The 18,907-nt window shown below is 47.9% G+C and overlaps 1 protein-coding gene across 1 annotated transcript in view; it reads right to left on the bottom strand.

Annotated features, from left to right (window-relative positions):
• The window catches only part of ARNT2 (aryl hydrocarbon receptor nuclear translocator 2), a 99,206-nt gene extending 89,934 nt beyond the window's left edge, over nt 1-9,272 (bottom strand). Inside the window, exon 1 of the mRNA XM_054168968.1 lies at nt 9,123-9,272. Coding sequence (XP_054024943.1) covers nt 9,123-9,153 — 31 coding nt within the window. The 5' untranslated portion in view covers nt 9,154-9,272. The remainder of the gene's footprint in view (nt 1-9,122) is intronic.
• Between the last annotated feature and the right edge of the window lie 9,635 nt (nt 9,273-18,907).

Here is an 18,907-nt window from a genome sequence, read left to right as displayed (position 1 = left end):
TAAACCCCTAAGTACTTCACAATGCTCATCAAGAACAAGGGAGGAAGATTCTCTCTTGGGCTGTTTCTGGATAGCCATTCCCTGTAGCATAGCTGATCCAGGCCATTCTGTTCTCAGCAAGAATCCAGTTCAGCCTCATCTGTGCAACAAACACTTCACTTGGAACAACCTTAAATCACAAATGCAGAGAGATGGTGGCAGAGAATCTGCAAAGATGTTATATGGTTTCATTTCGGTTTAGTTGTGGTTTGTTGTTTGTTTCTCCTAAGGATTTGTGTAGGAACTGCAAAACTTTGGACCCTTCAGGCTTCAAAAAGTGGGCTTCGGAGAAAACTCTTACATTCATTTAACACATTCTTAATTGCAGCAGTTCACTGTCGCCTTTGATGGAGATCACTGCCACGACGAGCGAGGCAGGAGAAAAGAACAAGTCCTCAGCACTTCAACTGCTCACGATCATCGCTCAGAGATGCAGCTCACCGCGACCCCCCGCAGTCTTTAATGCATAGCTGGGCTGTGGTACGGCGGCGGTGGAGCCTCCAGCCCTTTCAGCACCATGGATGGTAACCTCCAAGCAGCCCTCAGCCAGGAGGTCCTCTCCACTAGACTCACCTGCTCAAGGCTTAATCCAACCTGGCCTCCAACGCCCACAGGCAGGAGGCAGCCACAGCCTCCCTGGGCAGCCTATTCCAGAGTCTCACCACCCTCCTACTGAAGAACTTCTTCCTCAGCTCCAGTCTAACCCTGCTCTGCCTCAGCTTCAAACCATTCCTCCTTGTCCTTTCTCTAGACACCCTCATGAAAAGTCCCTCTGCAGCCTTCTCCTCTCCAGACTGAAATAAGTATCTGAGGGGTGGGTGTCAGGATGAGGGTGCCAGGCTCCTTTTGGTGGTGCCCAGTGACAGGACAAGGAGCAACAGGTACACCTGGAACACAGGAGGTTCCACCTCCACACAAGAAGACACTTCTGCATGGTGAGGGTGATGAAGCACTGGAACAGGCTGCCCAGAGAGATTGTAGAGTCTGAGGGTCACTGTGCACTGGGACCCATTAACCACTTTCCATATGACAGGGGCTTAGCAAATGAAAACACCAGCCTCATGCTGGCATGCTGGTCAGGCATGTAGCTCTACCAGCCTGCCCCTCTTCAGGACATTACCGAGCAACTTGGGAACACCAGCTGCAGCCTGGTTGTGCTTACTGCAGTTTGGAGACAGGGGATGCATTCTGCAGAGAGCAAACTTGGCAGCTAAGGGTTAACATCTGGCCTCATGTGGCAAGGTGGTAGCTGGAGACAAGAGCTCCAGGACCTTTTCTGCTTGCCCCGGGGACACAGTTTGTGATTGCTTTGCTCATCAAGTCTTTTCCAGCCTAAAAGGTTCTGATTCTAAAGCACCATCCAAGTAACAGAAGACAATCTGCACTCTCATAAAAACTGAGCTGCAAGCCAAGTAAGAGCTGAGGTTACTGACAGGATCTATTCATAAGAAGCTACTTTAGTTCTCCCTGCATTCCTACTCAGTTTCACCCTGAGTTTCAAAAGCATTTCCAGATCCCTCTGTTTTTTTCACCCAGCTATTACAGGCAATCCAGTTCTGAAAACACACGCAATGCAAGGGCACTGAACAGCAGCCAGGTGCCCACAGAGACAGCAGGACACAGCTCCCTGAAATCACCTCCTTGCCTGCAATTGTTTGCTGGATTGTTACTGGGAAAGCACCAGAGACCATTCCTCAACCCCAGGCCTGTAGGTTGCACTGAAAGGGCTTTGCCTTTTCCCTCTGAGGAATACAAATCTGCAGTGTTTTTGTTCGTCGCAGCTCAGTGATTTACTGGCATGCCTCTCCCCATAAAATATTTGCATATATCTGAGAGTCAAACTGTTCTGACAGAGCCTCTGCTTGCCAGGAAGCGAAGCTCCAGCTCGGTGCAACTGAACCTTTCAACAAGGACCAGCACCGGGACAAACGGAAGGGCAATTAACATACCAATGAGGAGCCAGTTGTTAATTACCATCCATCGCAGGCACTTCGTCTGAGCAACTTACCTGAAAAGCCTTCCCATCTGCATGCTGGCAAAGGCAGTAATTAAACAATCCAACACCCCTTTTGCTTGATTAGAGGGGGGGAAAATGGTAATTATTTTGTATGATTCTATTTGTCACATTCAGCTGACATTTAGATGAGCAAAACTGCAGCAGCTCAAACCTAAACATTTGAAACGAATGTTATGAGCTGGCCTCCAACAAAACAGCAACACAGATTCATCTGGGGTGGATGCAAGCTAACAGAGGCTCTTCAGCCAGCTGGTGATGCCTCACTGGCTTACACGGAAGGCAGCACAGTTGCTACTTAGAACAGGGGGGGGGGAAAAAGTCCCACTTTTCTTTAAGGGGGACTTCAGATGCTACCTAGAGAATGGAATCTGCATTTAGAAGCCCGGTACATCGCCAGGATTCATTTACATTTGAACAGGCACCGAGAAGTCAGCACAGCACCACAGCTGAAACATGGGAGCTGCAGGGAAGATGGAGACAGGTAGAAAGGGACCTGGGGGTACTGATCGATAGTAGGCTGAACATGAGCCAACAGTGTGTCCAGGTGGCCAAGAAGGCCAATGGCATCCTGACCTGTATCAGGAACAGTGTGGCCAGCAGGAGCAGGGAGGCCGTTCTGCCCCTGTGCTCAGCACTGGTTAGGACACACCTTGAGTCCTGTGTCCAGTTCTGGGCCTCTCAGTTTAGGGAAGATGTTGAGTTGCTGGAAGGTGTCCAGAGAGGGGCAACAAAGCTGGGGAGGGGTTTGGAACACAAGCCCTATGAGGAGAGGCTGAGGGAGCTGGGGTTGCTTAGCCTGCAGAAGAGGAGGCTCAGGGGAGACCTTCTTGCTCTCTACAACCATTTGAAGGGAGGTTGTAGCCAGGTGGGGGTTGGTCTCTTCTGCCAGGCAACCAGCACCAGAACAAGAGGACACAGTCTCAAGCTGTGCCAGAGAAGGTTTAGGCTGGATGTTAGGAAGTTCTTCCCAGAAAGAGAGATTGGCCATTGGAATGTGCTGCCCAGGGAGGTGGTGAAGTCACCATCACTGGAGGTGTTTAGGAAGAGACTGGATGGAGTGCTTGGTGCCATGGTTTAGTTGATTAGATGGTGTTGGGTGATAGGTTGGACTCGATGATATCAAAGGCCTTTTCCAACCTGGCTAATTCTGTTCCATTCTACTAAGGGGAAAGCAGGACTGAAAACATAAGAGAGAAATAAAAAAACCCAGGTAAAACAGAAAAGACAACACAGGAAACAAGAGGCAGCAGGAAGTTCAGAAACATTCCTCGGGCTGGATGTGGCTCTGAGCAACCTGATCTCGTGTGAGGTGTCCCTGCCTAAGGCAGGGGGGTTGGAACTGAATGATCTTTGAGGTCCCTTCCAACCCTGACAGTTCTGTGATTCTGTGTGATTTTGAAGGCTGGATTTCCATCAACTTCTCTGACATCCTGTGACAACAAACATTCAAAAACCTGGGTGCTTGGTCCACAGGGGTTTATTCAATCAGTTCATCTGCACTTTCATTTTAAACAATGGAAAATGATGAATTGTCTTTTTTCCTCCCCCCCAAGCTTTTTCCTTTGCCAGCAGCCTGCATCTATCTTCTCTGGATAATAACCAGAAGCTAAAATGTACAAATGCAGCCTTACAAAAATCTCCCTTTTTCTTCATTTGACAGAATGATTGATCCAGGTGGGGTGACAGGAAATGCTTTACATCTGAACAAAGGAAATAGTGTGGGCAGGAAACAAACTCCACCGATTGTTTGTGCAGCAAACACCCACTCAAGGCTCCTCAAATGTCAGTTTTTTTCTTGCCTGTATCGTCCAGCAAATCCAAGTTTTTGCACCAATTCTCTTACAGAATGGGTGAAGGAGCATCTCTATCTTTGCAGATTTCTGTCCCACACAGCCCAGGGCACCTATATTGAGCACACTCCCACAATCAAGTCAAGAATAGTGTAGCTTGGGTTGGTATCTGCACACGTCTGCAGCCAAGACAGCATCTCTGCACTCCAGTGTTGGCCAGACAGAACAGCTCAGCCTGAGATGATTCATCTCCTTCCAAACACTGCTGGCCACCCAAAGGCATTTTGCTATAGATAGACTGGAAAAAATCTGCCAGAGATCTACCACAAGACCTGGGAGCTCAATTCCCACCTCTTAAGATTCCCTCCTTCCCTTTTCTACTGTAAATTTCAATAACACTGTGCTTTCTGCAGGTAGCACTGAATTAAAGCAGTCTCCAAGTTGTACTTGTCAGACCCCCCCCTCAAAATTACTCCAAATGACACAAATATCTGATCATTACAAGCCACTAAAGCATCATCTCTGCATACATCTTCATAATGACAGCCCCATTTCTGTCCTCTTAATAACAATAATCACTACATCAACAGTCTTATTTTCCTTTGACTCTTAGAAAAGGCTATTTTTTTACTTACCACCCCCCCAACCACTTTGCTAACTAATCTCTGCAGCAATTTTTTTCTTAGTGGAAAGGAGAAACAGCAATAGCTTCTGGTGTTACAGAAATCAGGAGTATCTGGATTGGTTTGCATTGCTATCAAGAGGCATGTGGAAACACTATGCTGTTGGAGGGGGGGGAATGTATTTGGAACTAACCTGCAAATTTGTAATAAATATAATAATATATTACAATAAATATGTATTTTTTTAATAACTATTCTGTGGTGGAAGACATATCCTAGCATGGCTCAGATTGGAAGGTTAGGAAGTTCTTCCCCATGAGGGTGGTGAGACACTGGCACAGGTTGCCCAGGGAGGTGGTGGAAGCCTCATCCCTGCAGGTTTTTAAGGCCAGGCTGGATGTGGCTGTGAGCAACCTGCTGTAGTGTGAGGTGTCCCTGCCCATGGCAGGGGGGTTGGAACTAGATGATCCCTGAGGTCCCTTCCAACCCTGACAATTCTATGACCTCAGAGATCATCTGCTCCAACCCCCCTGCCATGGGAAGTTTCATGGCTATGACATAAAATTTGCTGTTAACTCATTACAAACTGAAGGTAAAGTGAGATCATTCAGTCACTTTTCTTCAAGGCTTCTTTATGTCTTGGATTAGCCCCAGGTTAAAAGCATCCCATCAGCTGCTGCGGTGCCTTGAGCCACAGCAACTCCTTCCTCTCATGGCTCACCACCTCCCTCTGCCTCAACACTTCAGTAGATGCCCTTCTGGGGATAGGTTATTCTCCAGACATTTGGGCTTTGGGCTCTCTGCTTGAAAAGAAAACATTAAAGGAGCTTCAGTGATTACAGGAACAGTTACTACTCAGTTACTACTTTCTACTCCCTCCCCCCCCCCCCCAATTAAATATAAGAGTACAATTGTAAGGATTCACCAAATCTTAAAGCAGAGCCAAAAATGCATCTTAAGGGTTTGACCTCTGGTGTAACTCCAGGCAGACTCTGAAACCTCATGCTTTCTTCTGGCTTGGCTGATGAGTTTGTGGCAGGTGGCAACACGCCTGTGGGTACTACCCGGGACAGCCCTTCCATCTAGGGATACCTCACCAGGAAGAGCTGAATGGACACAACCAGTTCATCTCACATCACCTGCTCATGGGACCAGCCATGAGAATGAGCCAGACTGCAACTCACCACCCAAGACCAGCAGCATTGGAATGTGCTGCCCAGGGAGGTGGTGGAGTCACCATCACTGGAGGTGTTTAGGAAGAGACTGGATGAGGCCATGGTTTAGTTGATTAGGTGTTGGGTTGGACTTGATGATCTCAAAGGTCTTTTCCAACCTGGTTAATTCTATTCTATTCTATCTCAAAAAGAGGACATGTTGGATTCATTAGAAGCTTTATGTTTTCATCCCAACTTGGCTAGCACCAGATGCACACCATGTACTGCATGCAAGCAAAATCTGACCCTGAAGTAGCAACAGTTATGGCCAAGTTTGCCTTCCAAAAATACATACATTTAAAACAGACAAGGCACTCAATTACTCCACTGCAAGCAGTAATTTATGAAATGCTTGTTACACCTCCACAAGTTCATCTTTTTTGTTCTTAAGTCCCATTTAATATGCCAATCTTATTTCAGGAGGAAATAAATTAACTCTGATGCTTTGTGCCAATGCAGATGAGCTTCCCACACACCTGCATTGTGTTTCACTCTTCAGTTAGTCACCCAGATTACGCCAAACGAACAAAGTGCTTCTGAGCAGATCCCCTTCCCTGGGCGAAGCACGCAGGAAGAAAGGAGACTATCCCACAGAGCCCCCCAGTTTTGTCAGGGCAATGCCTACCTGCAGCTATGCATGAACACCTTCACCAAAAAGAGCCATCAGTTTAGATCCAACACAGCCCACAGAAGTGGCCTTACCCACACCACGGTTCAGTCCCTGATGCTGCAGCTCCTGGGAGCCAGAACAGGCTGCAATTTGCTTCTACTCCCAGGAGCCCTCATAACTTAAACTCTCCATTAAAAGAAAAAAAGATCAGTGGGGAAATGGATAATTCTGCATCAAACACAAAAGAGACAATGAGGCTGTAGAGCAATGCATGGTTCTGTAGCAGGAGATGCCACACTGAAAGACTCCCCAGTTTCTCCGTCTCCACTAATCCCCATCCCGCTATCCGGAGTAGGGCTAAAACCACAGGTATTTGTGTTGTGGTAGCTGCAAGTTAATGTCCTGCCTAAATTATCAACTGTTATTAGAACCCCAGACAATTGCTTAATAAAAATTTAATCATATTGTAATTCCTAATCATCACTGAAGATGCTTAACAAGTTAATCTCTCTGTTGTGCTTCCCTAACATTGTGGCTCAGAAAGCCAACTGGCGTAACGGAGCACAGCTTCACCAGTACTAACAGAGCTACTTTCACATTACTCCAGCTGAGGATTTGGCCCCAAGAGAAAACAGCAGCATTAAAATCCTCTTGCCATAGCTGCTAGCTGTTTCTCTGCACTGCTTTGCAGTTAATCCAAAAGAAATAATAAAAGCAACACATTATGACTTAAAAGCCCCAAGGCACAAGTCAAGGTATTCCACGCCGCTCTGTCTTCTGCTCTCCGTGGTAGAACAAACGCAGCACTACACTACAGATCCAAAGCCTCTTCTCATCTCCTCCTGCCTCCAAACCTCCTCATTTTGATAAGCCCATGTGTAGCTCCCATTTGTCTGGCAGCCACGCTCACGCACAGCAACTGTGGGAGGACCATTAACAGCCAGTAAGTTTGTCTTTCAGCTCAGGTCTGCTCCAACTGCCTAGACAAGAAGTGAAACGATGCTCTGCAACCTCAGCCTTGCAGATGTAGATGTTGGTTCATTTCAGGAAACCAAGACACATCCCCATCTTTCCCGTGGAGCAGTAGCCTGCTCTTCAGAGAGTTTGAGGACCACACTGCAGGTCAGCAGGAGCGGTGTCAGATGTTGAATGGAGACGCAGACAGCCAACACGCATGGCTCTCTGTTCCCCTCCTATTCGTTTGTTTCTCCAATAATCCCACAGCACTCTCTGAACACACAAAGTGGTCGCAGGAGAACAACTGTCAAACTCTGAGGCTGCTCCGTGGTGCATGCACACCACACCTGGGGCAACCACACAGCTTTTTACGGCTTCAGCTGCAGGCAGGTGAAAACAGAGTGGAAATGGGTAGGGCGAAAGGGCCACCAGGCTCTACTGTAATTCAGAGGTTCCAGCAGAGACCTGTAAGTGGTTGGGGCTGCTCCTCCAGTGCACAGCTTGGAGGAGCAGGCAGGAGAATGGCAAACCCAAGTCAAAGAAGGCTGTTCATATCCTGCTTTGGCTGCCAAGCAGCTCACCACACAATGAGACTCTCTGTTATCATGCGTGGCATCGTACCCTGGAAGCTAAATAATATTTAATAATCCTCCATTAAATATTTATTTTCATTTAATGCCTAGGATTCTGGTATTAAAACTTAATCTGATTGGCAAAGATCTGGCCCTGCTTATTTTATTGACACTTACTGAACCAAATTAATTGTTTATGTCACAATATTTACTTTAGGACAACTACACAACCACCTGCAGCAGGATTTAATCTAAAGAACGACCTTTAAACATCAGCTGGCATTATTCAGGCAAGTCCTGAGCTGTCAGAACTGAACTCAACACCACAGAAGGCGACAGAACGTGATCATGGATTAAAAGTAGTGAAACTGGGGCCCACCTTTGACAAAAACTCTGTTCTTTAGTAACGAGCCCGGTGCAACACTCACTGCCTTACTTGGTTTTGGCGTCAGATACTTGTTGATCCAACACAAAGTGGATCCAAGTACATCGCCAACACGCTGTGGCGTTTCATCCAAACCCAGCTCACTCCATCACACACTCAACAAAACCCATGTTGCATCTCCCAGACGTGTAACACAAGGTGAGGGAATGGCTTCCCTCAGGAGCAACGCCAAGAGGAAACGTTACCAAGTTTCTTCTCGTCATAAAAGCGGCATTAACAGAAAGTATTTATTGCATCCTTCAGCAAGGAAATGAACACAGGGCAAAGACCCTGCACACGCTGCCCTTGGTCAGTTTCGACCCCTTGTTTTGGTTCCAAGCAACGCTTCACAAGCCGGTTTTGCTTCCTGACAATAAACCTGGTTAATTTACAGGAGGAAAAGCACGGTGCAGCCGAAACCCACGGCCACCCTTCCCGCCCGGGGAGCACGTCCCCTCTCGTCTGAGCCGTCTGCCCGCGTATGCTTATGCACAACTGTTCACTCCTGCGGTGCCGACACCAGCGGCGGCCCCCCGCAGCCACATGCGGCAGCCGGACTCCTGCAGCACCAAGAAACCCAGCGGCTCCCGCTTCTCCGGCTCGACGCAGTCCCAAGGCGGGCGGCTCCTCGCCCGCTGCGGCCCGGCTCTCCCCGCCGCCGGCGTCGCGCCCGCTCCGGCTCGCAGCCAGCGGCCGCCGCCGACCCGCGGGACGAGCCCGGGACCGCGGGGCTGAGCGGCTGCGGGGGCCCGCGCCGTGTCCGGCGGCGGGTGTGTGCCTGGGCGGGGGTGCGGGGGACGTGTTGTGCGGCGGCGCCACGTGGGGCGAGACGGACTCCCTGCAGCGCAGGGGGCGACGGCAGCAGCAGCTACTCACCGGGAGGGTTTACCGCCGCCGGCGTTGCCATCTTGTCTCTGAGAAGAATTAAGACAAATGCGAGAGGGGAGGAGGGATGCTCTCAGCAGCCCGGGGGAGGCGGGGGAAGGGAAGGCAGCCGGCGCCAGGGCGAGCGGGCAGGCGGGCAGGTGCGGGGGGCGGCGGGCTGCTCCCGCCCCGGGGCCCGGCGGCTACGCTCCCCGCTCTGTGTGGGGCGGCCCAAGATGTCCGATGGCCCCCGCGCCGCGTCTGCTCATGCGCCGCGCTCAGTGAGCATGTGCCGGGCGGTCGCACATGTGCGCTGGGTCCGCGGCCGCCGGCGCTCGGGCGGGACCCCCCGGTGTCTGGCTCCGCGAGTCCCGGGGTGAACGTACCCTTCGCTCCGGTACCGAACCAGCCGTCCCCCTCGGGACTCGAACCGGCGGCCCCAGTGCGCCCGGCTCACAGAGGGTGCGCGCTGCCCTGAGGGAGAGCGTAGGGAAGCCCGAGAGAGGGGTGCGGGAGAAGGGTTGGGGTGCTGCCTGCCACCGAAACGGCGACGAGGTGGTTGGATTGCTGCCTGCCGCCCTTAAAACTGGAAGGATATGGTTGGGGTGCTGCTCGTGAATTGGGGGGGAGGAATCACGGAACCACAGAATGGCAGGGGTTGGAAAGAACCTCTGAAAGTCACATCTAGTCCAACTCCCTGCCAAAGCAGGATCACCCAGAGTAAATCACCCAGGAGCACATCCAGGTGGGGGTTTAATACCTCCAGAGACAGAGGCTCCACAACCTCCTCAGGCAGCTCTGCCCTCCTAAAAGTGGAGAACTTTTTCCTTAGATTTATACCTCCCATGCTCCAGTTTGTTCCCATTGCTCCTTGTCCTGTCACTGAACACCACCGAGAAGAGTCTGGCTCCATCTTCCTGACCCTCACCTTTTAGATATTTACAAGCATTAATGAGATCTCCTCTGGGTCTCCTCCAGGCTAAACAGAGATGGTTGGAGTGCAGCCCATCACCACCTCAAACTGCTGGGAGAGCGGCTGAGATGCCACTCGTGAAATTGAAGGGTGGTGTTGGGACTCTCCCCACCACCCCTGCAACTGAGGGTCCTGTTGAGAGTGTGCAGGAGGAGAACCCTTAGGTGCCATTCTTGCTGTCTGGCATCCCCAGGTGATGACAGATGGCTGCCCTCTGGGACACCGGAGTGGGATAAAACATATGAATCTGAACACTTTCAATGCTTTCTCCGCTCAGGGCTCAGGAGTACAGGTCCTATGGTTCCCTGGTATCAAAGCAATGCTGATGTGGGGCTGGTGTTCAGTTTGCTCAGGTTTAAAGCAAGCCCTAGAGCTTTCTGGGGGAAAAGAGGAGCCAGGCTGTCATCTTCACATCACAAATACACAAAGTGTGTGTCTGACAGTCAGGTGAAGGACTCGGTTCTTCTAATGGGTACACAGAGACATTTTAGTCTTTTGTTAATAATACCAATTTCCTGGAATTGCAAAGGAAAGTTTAATAACTCCTGCAGTTCTTTAATAAAAGAAAATGAATCCAAGAATTCAGAAGCAGGTCCTCCTGTGCACTGGAATGAGTGCAAGAATTGTATCCCCTCTAAGAGCTGAGCTGTACCACACACATCCAACGTAAGCAGTGACACCGAGCCGCTGATCCTTTTTAACTCAGCTCACTTTTTAAGGCTTTCCATTGCAAACACAAGGCCTGAAAATACATTTTCAGAGTGTTCAGTCAGAGAATTTTCTCCTAATCTCCATAACTCAGGTCTCAAAGGGAAAGGAAAAAAAAAACAACAGCCCAAAACACTGCAGTATCCCAGAATTAAACTGCAAGATTTGTGAAAAGCCTCCAATCTAATAACTGCAGCAGCCATGTGTATTCTGTGTGTGATACTGGGGAAAAAAGGAGAACTTGTGATGGCTTTGTCACACCCCTGGAATGCTGTGAGGGCCTGTTAATCTTTAATTGTCTTGCCATGGCTGTGCTCAGTTGCCCTGAACAGCCCTGCAGAAGTTAATGGAAGCACTCGAAATGAGAAGCTGCAAATCAATCCTTTGCTCTGCTGAATAAGTAACCTGAAAGAGTTTTAGCCATTAAGATGTAAATTGGCAGAAAGATGGGGAAAGCATGGAGGCTGTGTTTACTCTTTTACTGTGGATGAGTTTAATCAGAGCAGCATTTAAAATGCTGCTGCTTATGGAGAAAGTTTACTTTATCTCTGATTTATTGTGCTTTTTGCCTATCAGATGTTGAGCTGTTTCTCTAAGCATTTTCCTGCTGTGGTGCCTCCCGGTGCTGTGGAGCTTTGGACACACAGCTGGCAATCTTAATTCTGGAGGGATTTATGCTGCTAGTAGCAGGAGACTGTGTTAATATCAACAGTGATGTAAATGAGGCTCCACCCCCACCCCCCCCCTTCACATAAAACGTGGTTGTGATTTGAAGGAAACCTTGATCACACTGTTCATAGATTCTTACCTTTCATGAGGAGTGCAGCATTCAGAGCAGCTCACCCTGCTGCAGGAAGCAGGGCTCAGCTCAATTCCTTTAGGTTCCTATGGAGCCTTGGGTTCAGGCTGCACAAGCAGCAGTGCTCATGGAAGCTTTTCCAGGAGCCTCCACTCTGTCGAGTTACAAACATGCATAAAAGTTAAAGGGCCAAACCTCTAACACTATCATCTTAATAAAATACCTTATAAAACCATAATTTATAGCAGCAGGAACAGCTGAAGTATCCTCTGAAGGCATTTACAAGTGTTCATGGGTTAAGCTGTATCTATTTCCTATTTAATTTCTGTTTTAGATATGAGGTGATCCAAGGGCTGAAACACCTCAGCTATGAGGACAGGCTGAGGGAACTGGGATTGTTCAGCCAGGGGAAGAGTCCAGGGAGACCTTAGAGCTGCCTAACAATAGCTGAAGGGATTCTACAGGAAGGCTGCAGAGGGAATTTTCATGAGGGTGTCTAGAGACAGGACAAGGGGGAATGGTCTGAAGCTGAGGCAGAAGCAGAGTCAGAGGAGTTGAGGAAGAAGTTCTTCAGTAGGAGGGTGGTGAGACTCTGGAATAGGCTGCCCAGGGAGGTTGTGGCTGCCTCCTCCCTGGGGGTGTTGAAAGCCAGGCTGGATGAGGCCTTGAGCAGCTGAGTCTTAGTTGAGAGGTGTCCCTGCCCATGGTGGGGAGGTTGGAGCAGATGATCTCTGAGGTCCCTTCCAACCTGAGCCATTCTGTGATCCTATGATGAAAGCAGAAGACACAAACCTCGAGAAAGCTGACAGTGCACTGTCACAGCTTCTGACAGATGTGTGGAACAAGCCAAAACCCAACTGAATGTCAGCAAGTGAAAGTGTTGAAAGTATCTGCACTGTCCCTTTGTGCCATATCCCACAAGACATCAGATTAGCCCAGAAAGAGCACGGTCCAGCCAGTAGATCTGATACTGTGCTCCACCTAAATAAGACCTTGAGGCTTAGAATGGAACACTTTCTGTCAAATCTACTGTGATTCAGACATAATTATGCAAATCAATCTTCTCTTCCCTTTTTGTCTGATGTGAGCTTTGTTGACTTGCTCAGTTCAGCTCCACAGCAATTCTTTGTTCTCTTGAGGAGACTGAGAATTGAGATTGATTTTTCTCTGCTCGCCATCTTCTCTGTCTTAATAGGCAGTATTAGCAGTGTCTTTCAGAATCCTTGAGGCAATCCATACATGAACAGAACTCTTCTGTTTATCAGTAGCAAACTAATTCCATGCTAACTCCTTCTGAGCCTTTTTGCATCTGTGGTGAGATCTGTACCACTGGTAACTGAAGAGAGAACCCATCACTGCTTTGGAAGTTATCTCCTAGTAGCAGTGGAGATGCACGCTCTGGGTTTCACTTTGACTGCCACATGAAGAACACATGCACGGTAAAGCACACAAAAATCGACCTGTTTACTGAATTCATTATCTCTGAGTTCATGCCAAGCTGTGTACCTTGGAGGCCTAATTCCTATGGACCAGGGCTCCTCACAAGAGCAGGGACAGCATAGAATAGAATAGAATAGAATAGAATAGAATAGAATAGAATAGAATAGAATAGAATAGAATAGAATAGAATAGAATAGACCAGGTTGGAAGAGATCTTTGAGTCCAACCTATCATCCAACACTATCTAATCAACTAAACCATGGCACCAAGCACCCCATCAACTCTCTCCCTAAACACCTCCAGTGATGGTGACTCCACTATTGTCCAACACTATCTAATCAACTAAACCATGGCACTAAGCACCCCATCAACTCTCTTCCTGACCACCTCCAGTGATGGTGACTCCACCACCTCCCTGGGAAGCACATTCCAATGGCCAATCTCTCTGTGAAGAACTTCTTCCTAACATCCAGCCTAAACCTCCCCTGCTGCAGCTTGAGACTCTGTCCTCTTGTTCTGGTACTGGTTCTATTCTATTCTATTCTATTCTGCAATAGAACTTTTTTTCTGGGGCCAGGAAGAAGCTAAGTGAGGTCTCAGACAACTGAATCCAGTTTAATCAAACCCAAGGACACTATAACAAATCCTCCTGCTTCAATAAGACCTCTCAGCTACGTTCTTTAATCTGTACTTCCATTGTAATTGAGTTACTGTATTGCAGCCAATCCATCCAGAGGTCTTGGATGGCTCGGAATGAGTATGATCTATATAATGCACTCAAGCACCCCCTAACCCACCCCTGTGCCTGGATCTGCCCCTCTTGAATTTGTTTCGTCACGTCTGGATGACCACACCTGCCTCAATCAGCTACAGAGAAAATGAGGAAATTTAGAACATGAACCATCATAGGAAGGTCCTAAAAGCATTTATTAAGGAAATTACAACCTTGTTCTTTAAACTAGCCCATACAATTTAAGAGAAAATGGTGTTCTTCCTGTAAAACGCAATAAAATAGCTTGGTAAGAATGTGGAAGTTATGTTAATCTCTTTTCAGTCCTGGAGGTATAGAAATGTAATTTCTGTGATGTTCTCTGCAGTTACTGCTGTTAAATTCTGCAGTGCTTTTCCTTTAGGGAAAATGGCATTGAGTATTAGAGAAACCCTCTTAAAGGTGAAATACCTGTGACAGAAGTCCATTGACTTAAGAAATATAGACCCATAGAACCATAGAATCGACAAGGTTGGAAAAGACCTCAGAGATCATACAACCAAGGCCAGACAAGTATTTACTGTGCTAGTAAAAGTGTGGACTAGGAACCAAGCACAAGGGCATCTTTCATCTCTTCAGCTCTGACATTTCAAGCTTCTCCTGAGCTTGTATCAATTGGAGCATGCAGTAACAAATGAAATCTGAACAATGGAACTTAAGTCTCAGGCTTGAGAGGGGAATGGCTGGTGCAAACGCTTTAACACTGCGCTTATTCTCTTTGCAGTGTTTACCAAGCACATTTCCCTTTATTCTGAGATATTGACATCACTCACTGGCAGAAGCACTGCCAGCAATAGACACCATGAAGCTGAGAGAGGCTGTTGGTGGTTACTTCAGGCAGAACTGACCACACAGAGCATCGCAGAACCACAGAAGGGACCTCTGAAAGATCATCTACTCCAACACCCCTGTTAAAGCAGGCTCACCCTGAGCAAGTTGCCCAGGACTGCAATATCCACGTGGGTTTGGAATCTACCCAGAGACAGAGACCCTACAATGTCTCTGGGCAGCCTGTTTCAGTGCTCTGTCCCCCCTCAAAGTGAGGATTTTTTTCCTTAGGTTGACATGGAACCTCCTGTGTTCCAGTTTGTGTCCATTGCCCCTTGTCCTGGGAATATATAGGAATATAGATCATAGATTCATAGAATGGTTTAGTTTGGAAGGAACCTTGAAGATCACCTAGTTCCAACCCCCCTGCTATGGGCAGGGGCACCTTCCCCTAGACCAGTTTTCACAGTGCACACCCAATTCTATCCCTGAAACCATTCTGTGAAGCAACTGCATAAAGCCCCAAAAGCTATAAGCAGTGTTGGTCTACTTACCAAAACACCGCGGCATGAACAAAAGGTGGCTCCAGGAAACTTGCATTGAGGCCTGAAGCAGCAAACTGCTGTGGAGATCAGAACTACCTGAGTCAAGCCTTTAGAATCATAGAATCAACAAGGGTGGAAAAGACCTCAAAGATCATCAAGTCCAACCTGTCATCTAAAACCTCATGACTACTAGACCATGGCTCCGAGTGCCGCAACCAATCCCCTCTTGAACAGCTCCAGGGATGGTGACTCCACCACCTCCCTGGGCAGCACATTCCAATGGCTAACAACTCTCTCTGGGAAGAACTTTCTCCTCACCTCGAGTCTAAATTTCCCCTGGTGCAGCTTGAGACTGTGTCCTCTTGTTCTGGTGCTGGTTGCCTGAGAGAAGAGACTAAGCCCCTCCTGGCTACAACCACCCTTCAGGTAGTTGAAGACAGCAATAAGGACTCCCCTGAGCCTCCTCTTCTCCAAATGCCATGTTTCTCACTTTGGAATAAAAGCAAAGCTCGTTCATTTGAAGGGCTGCCTTTCTGGTGTGTTTTAATCTGGATATTGTAACTTTAAAGCACAAAGTGAGTGTGTTGAGTTGGAGGCATGGAGATGGAGTTCCAAATCAGTAGCTAATCCAGAACATCCATATTCCTTTCCACCTTCAAAAGGAAGGGTCTGAGCTGAATTGGGCAGACCCAAACATGCCCATTGCATCACCTATGCAAACTGAGGGCTTAACTGCTTTGCCACTGTGTGGTTTCTGCCCTACTAGCTGGAGTAGAAAGGGAGTCAGCCTCACAAAAATGAGCAGTGAAACCAGAGCTCACCTTTGCATGGAGAAAGGGCCTTTTTTCCACTCACTGCTCAGGGTGGAACCCAAATCCCTGTTCCACCAGGTTTCTGCTGCCCAATCTGCTCTGTGAATGCAGTAAGATGTACAGATTCAGGTAATGTGACGTCCACAGGTCTGACAGAAGTATTCTGTGCCTTGGTTCATGATTTCTACTTTGACAGCATTTCTATCACTGATCTGTCTGTAATCCACAGAAGTTTGGTGGGCTCTCATCTACACTAAAGCTACCAGCAGGCCAAGGACACATTTGCATTTATGGCAAGGCAGTTTGAAAAGCCTACTTTAGCAATATATATATTTAAGGAAAACCCTGCAGCCAACTTGGTGGAGGCTTTTGCCTTGTTTGAAATGAGGATTTAGGAAGAGCATTTGCTAAGTTTGACAAACAGCATCCTATCCTCTTTGCAGAGTTTTCCTTATCTCATCAGAGGGATTTACTGAGGATCATAAGCAGCAAAAAGACTAAAAATGGCAGAAAAGCAGAATTAATTGCAACCAAACCACCTGGGAACATGAGATGTAGAAGGGCAATCTGTGTCCTAAGGAAAATAAGAAATGGTGAGGGACCTGAAGCATGCTGTGCTATTTCAGTGGAGCACAGAGCAGCTGTTAAAAAGCCAAACCTGGTTAGGCCACACCTTGAGTCCTGTGTCCAGTTCTGGGCCCCTCAATTTAAGAAGGACATGGAGACTCTTGAATGTGTCCAGAGAAGGGCAACGAGGCTGGGGAGGGGCCTTGAGCACAGCCCTGTGAGGAGAGGCTGAGGGAGCTGGGGTTGCTTAGCCTGCAGAAGAGGAGGCTCAGGGGAGACCTTCTTGCTGTCTACAACTACCTGAAGGGAGGTTGTAGCCAGGTGGGGGTTGGTCTCTTCTCCCAGGCAACCAGCACCAGAACAAGAGGACACAGTCTCAAGCTGTGCCAGGGAAAGTTTAGACTCGAGTTGAGGAGAAAGTTCTTCACTGAGAGAGTCGTTTGCCATTGGAATGTGCTGCCCAGGGAGGAGGTGGAGTCACCATCCCTGGATGTGTTCCATGGGGGACTGGATGTGGCACTTTGTGCCATGGTCTCGTCATGAGGTCTGTGGTGATGGGTTGGACTTGTTGATCTTTGAAGTCTCTTCCATCCTTGATGATTCTGTGTGTGAAGTGGTCATCTGGTATTTGCCCTTTATTCTGTTGTGCTCCTGACAGTTGCTCTCCATTCTGTTGTGCTCCTTCTCTGCTTTCTTTAGCCCCTTCTTTCTCCAGCCACACGAGGCAACGATTTCCAGGAGCCATAAAAGAGAAGAGAAACAGAAGCATTTGATTGCCTTATAAATTGAATTATGATTTATGACAGGTTTTACATTTCACAAGTAAGATATTATGCAAATTCTCAGCAGACCTTTTCATTTAAAAGCCTGCACACAATATTTTTGGTGTAGCTTCCTACTTGATTTTATTTCTGAACTAGACAAACTGAACCCAGGCACCTGTGTCTCAAAGACCAGACAGTACATGCTTAATTATGTTCAGAAACCTAATCCCTGAATTATGGAATGCAGCATAATTCATTTCTGCCTTAGCCAAAGTGTGCTTTAGAAGTGCTGGAGCATCCCTCACCATATGCTTTATGCTTTTTCCATTTGCATTAACAAAGAAGGAACCATCTTGAATACTTTAATAGCTGGATGGATAGCCACAGATAATTGGTCTTTCTTCTCCACCCTTCCAGATCACAGCAAATAGAATCTAATTCTTCTCCTGTGCTTGCTAACATATAAAAGTGCATTGCTAATGTAGAAAACTAGTTGCCAATATCTAACAGCTCACCAGAGTGAAAATCCACCTGGCCAAGCATTTGGTTTCTGACAACGTCCACTAACTCTGCAGTGCTTGAGAAGAGAGGGGAGAGACAAGGCAAAGACTGAGCTACACTTCCCTCTGCTGTATTCACAGCTCCCAGCAAACTGCAGCTGAAGGGAATCATGCAGTAGGAGCTTTCATCTGCATAATTAAAACCCCTCTTAGAATTGGCTCACTATTCTGAATTACTTGTGAAATGTCACATCAATTAATTTCTGTCCAGCTGGGCTGGATCTTGTATTGATCCCCTCAAACAGGAGACTGAGTGTCTAAACAGCGGAGAGACAGAGCTGGCAGACAGATGCCTGTTCCATAGCTGCATCTTTTGGGGTAGCAGATAGTGGTACAGTGCAAATAGCACTGCAAGGCACACTGAGATGAATGCTTATAAGAAAAAAAAGGGCTGTGGAATAGCAATGCTTAAGTATGTGCTTTGAACTGGACAGAACTGCAGGGAAATCTATCACAAAGTATCCTGAGCGTTCAGAGACTGAACTGTATTTTACAGCCTTCAACTCATCTGTGCCTGACAGTTTCACATCCACAGGGGGCTTTCTGAGACCTAATGACTACTAGACCATGGCACCAAGTGCCACATCCATTCCCCTCTTGAACACCTCCAGGGATGGGGACTCCACCACTTCCCTGGGCAGCACATTCCAATGGCTAACAACTCTCTCTGGGAAGAACTTTCTCCTCACCTCGAGTCTAAACTTCTCCTGGCACAGCTTGAGACTGTGTCCTCTTGTTCTGGTGCTGGTTGCCTGGGAGAAGAGACCAACCCCTTCCTGGCTACAACCTCCCTTCAGGTAGCTGTAGAGAGCAATAAGGTCTCCCCTGAGCCTCCTCTTCTGCAGGCTAAGCAACCCCAGCTCCCTCAGCCTCTCCTCCCAGGGCTGTGCTCCAGACCCCTTCCCCAGCCTCGTTGCCCTTCTCTGGACACCTTCAAGAGTCTCGAAGTCCTTTTTATATTGAGGGGCCCAGAACTGGACAAAGTGAACTCCTATTAAGATCAGATGGAATCAGATTAGTCCTGCTGCTAAAATACTCTCAAAGAAGGCAAATCCTTCCATCTTCTCCTGCTCAAAACAACAGAGAAATGGG

This window comes from Dryobates pubescens, chromosome 17 (assembly GCF_014839835.1).
Source record: "Dryobates pubescens isolate bDryPub1 chromosome 17, bDryPub1.pri, whole genome shotgun sequence".
NCBI classification, from domain to species: Eukaryota; Metazoa; Chordata; class Aves; order Piciformes; family Picidae; genus Dryobates; species Dryobates pubescens.
Note: the sequence above shows the minus strand (reverse complement) of the source record. Positions and strands in the feature narration are given on the sequence as shown.